We start from the raw sequence: 1,945 nt of genomic DNA, 5'->3' as shown, positions 1-1,945 counted from the left end.
TACCCAGGAAGAGGGTGAATTTCTTCCAGCTGAAGGAGTGTTCCAGGAAGAGCTGGAAGATGGTGAATTTCTTCCAGCTGAAGGAGTGTTCCAGGAAGAGCTGGAAGATGAAAATTATCTTCCTGCTGGAGTGCTCCAGGATGAACTGGAAGAGGAAATCGATCTTCCAGCTGAAGGAATGTTCCAAGAAGAGCTGGAAGATGGTGAATTTCTTCCAGCTGAAGGAATGTTCCAAGAAGAGCTGGAAGATGGTGAATTTCTTCCAGCTGAAGGAGTGTTCCAAGATGCACTGGAAGATGAAATTGATCCTGCTGGAGTGCTCCAGGATGAACTGGAAGAGGAAATCGATCTTCCAGCTGAAGGAATGTTCCAAGATGAACTGGAAGAAGAAATCGAACTTCCTACTGAAGGAGTGTTCCAAGAAGAGCTGGAAGATGGTGAATTTCTTCCAGCTGAAGAAACTTTCCAGGATGAACTGGAAGATGAAATTGATCTTCCTGCTGAAGAAAAGGTCCAGGATGAACTGGAAGAGGAAATCGAACTTCCAACTGAAGGAGTGTTCCAAGAAGAGCTGGAAGATGGTGAATTTCTTCCAGCTGAAGAAACTTTCCAGGATGAACTGGAAGAAGAAATTGATCTTCCTGCTGAAGAAAAGGTCCAGGATGAACTGGAAGAGGAAATCGAACTTCCAGCTGAAGGAGTGTTCCAAGAAGAGCTGGAAGATGGTGAATTTCTTCCAGCTGAAGAAAGTTTCCAGGATGAACTGGAAGATGAAATTGATCTTCCTGCTGAAGAAAAGGTCCAGGATGAACTGGAAGAGGAAATTGATCTTCCAGCTGAAGGAGTGTTCCAAGAAGAGCTGGAAGATGGTGAATTTCTTCCAGCTGAAGGAGTGTTTCAAGAAGAGCTGGAAGATGGGGAATTTCTTCCAGGTGGAGAAACTTTCCAGGATGAAATGGAAGAGGAAATCGATTTTCCAGCTGAAGGAGTGTTCCAAGATGAACTGGAAGAGGAAATCGAACTTCCAACTGAAGGAGTGTTCCAAGAAAAGCTGGAAGATGGTGAATTTCTTCCAGTTGAAGAAACTTTCCAGGATGAACTGGAAGAGGAAATCGAACTTCCTGTTGAAGAAGAGGTCCAGGATGAACTGGAAGATAAAATCGATCTTCCAGTGGAAGAACAGCTAAGTGAGCCGGGTCTTCCTCAAAGACTAGAAGAAGAGCATGTAGATGAAGAGAAGGAGGAGAAGGAGGAAGAAGAGAAAATTCTTGCTCTTGAAGAACATCGGTCTGAAGATGATTCAAAGGCAGAGAGAAGTGATAAAAAACTCTCAAAGAAAAAGAGGAGTAATAAAAAACTATCAAAGAGTGAGAGGAGGAAAAGGAAGCTCTCAAAGGCAGAAAGAAAAAATAGTAATCTCTCAAAGGAGCAGAGCAGTAATGAAGAGTTCTCAGAGGAAGAGGAGAGATTGGATTCTGAGGATATATATGAAGTTCCTGTTCATAATTACTACAGTGTGTTGTCCGGTAAAGATGATATGGACAGAAGTCCCTTGGAGAAGTCGTCTCATAAATCAGAAAGGAAGAAGGAAAATAAGAAGAAAAGAGGAAGAGGAGGAAGACGTAATAGAAACTGTAAAAAAAATTAAAAGCCTCAAAAAACAAAAGACAAAAACTGAAAAAACAAAAACAAAAAAATAATAAAATGCTAAAAAAAATCTAAAAAAAAATACAAATTGGAAAAAAGAAAAAAAAAGTGGTGTTTTTGTGAAAAAGTAGTTTAAGTTCACTAATTTGAAAAAAAAATTCAGGATGTTTAGAATAACTGCCCACCTCAATGGATTTGTGGCTAAACCCCTCAGCTTGAATGGTGCTTGGACTAACTGAAAAGGGTGGCTCTGCAGAGGGAAGAAACCTGGCTGAGTTTAGTATGCTATGTACCTTGA

General features: G+C 40.8%; 1 protein-coding gene across 1 annotated transcript; it reads left to right on the top strand.

The window, feature by feature from the left end:
- Positions 1-364: 364 nt before the first annotated feature.
- On the top strand, positions 365-1,648 carry LOC137651831 (cyclic nucleotide-gated channel beta-1-like). The gene is made up of 2 exons (XM_068385052.1): positions 365-437; positions 1,077-1,648. Exons 1-2 carry the CDS (start codon positions 365-367, stop codon positions 1,646-1,648), a joined length of 645 nt encoding a protein of 214 aa, XP_068241153.1.
- The last annotated feature ends 297 nt before the right edge of the window (positions 1,649-1,945 follow it).

This window comes from Palaemon carinicauda, chromosome 13 (assembly GCF_036898095.1).
Source record: "Palaemon carinicauda isolate YSFRI2023 chromosome 13, ASM3689809v2, whole genome shotgun sequence".
NCBI lineage: Eukaryota > Metazoa > Arthropoda > Malacostraca > Decapoda > Palaemonidae > Palaemon > Palaemon carinicauda.
This window is presented reverse-complemented; position numbering and strand designations above follow the sequence as displayed.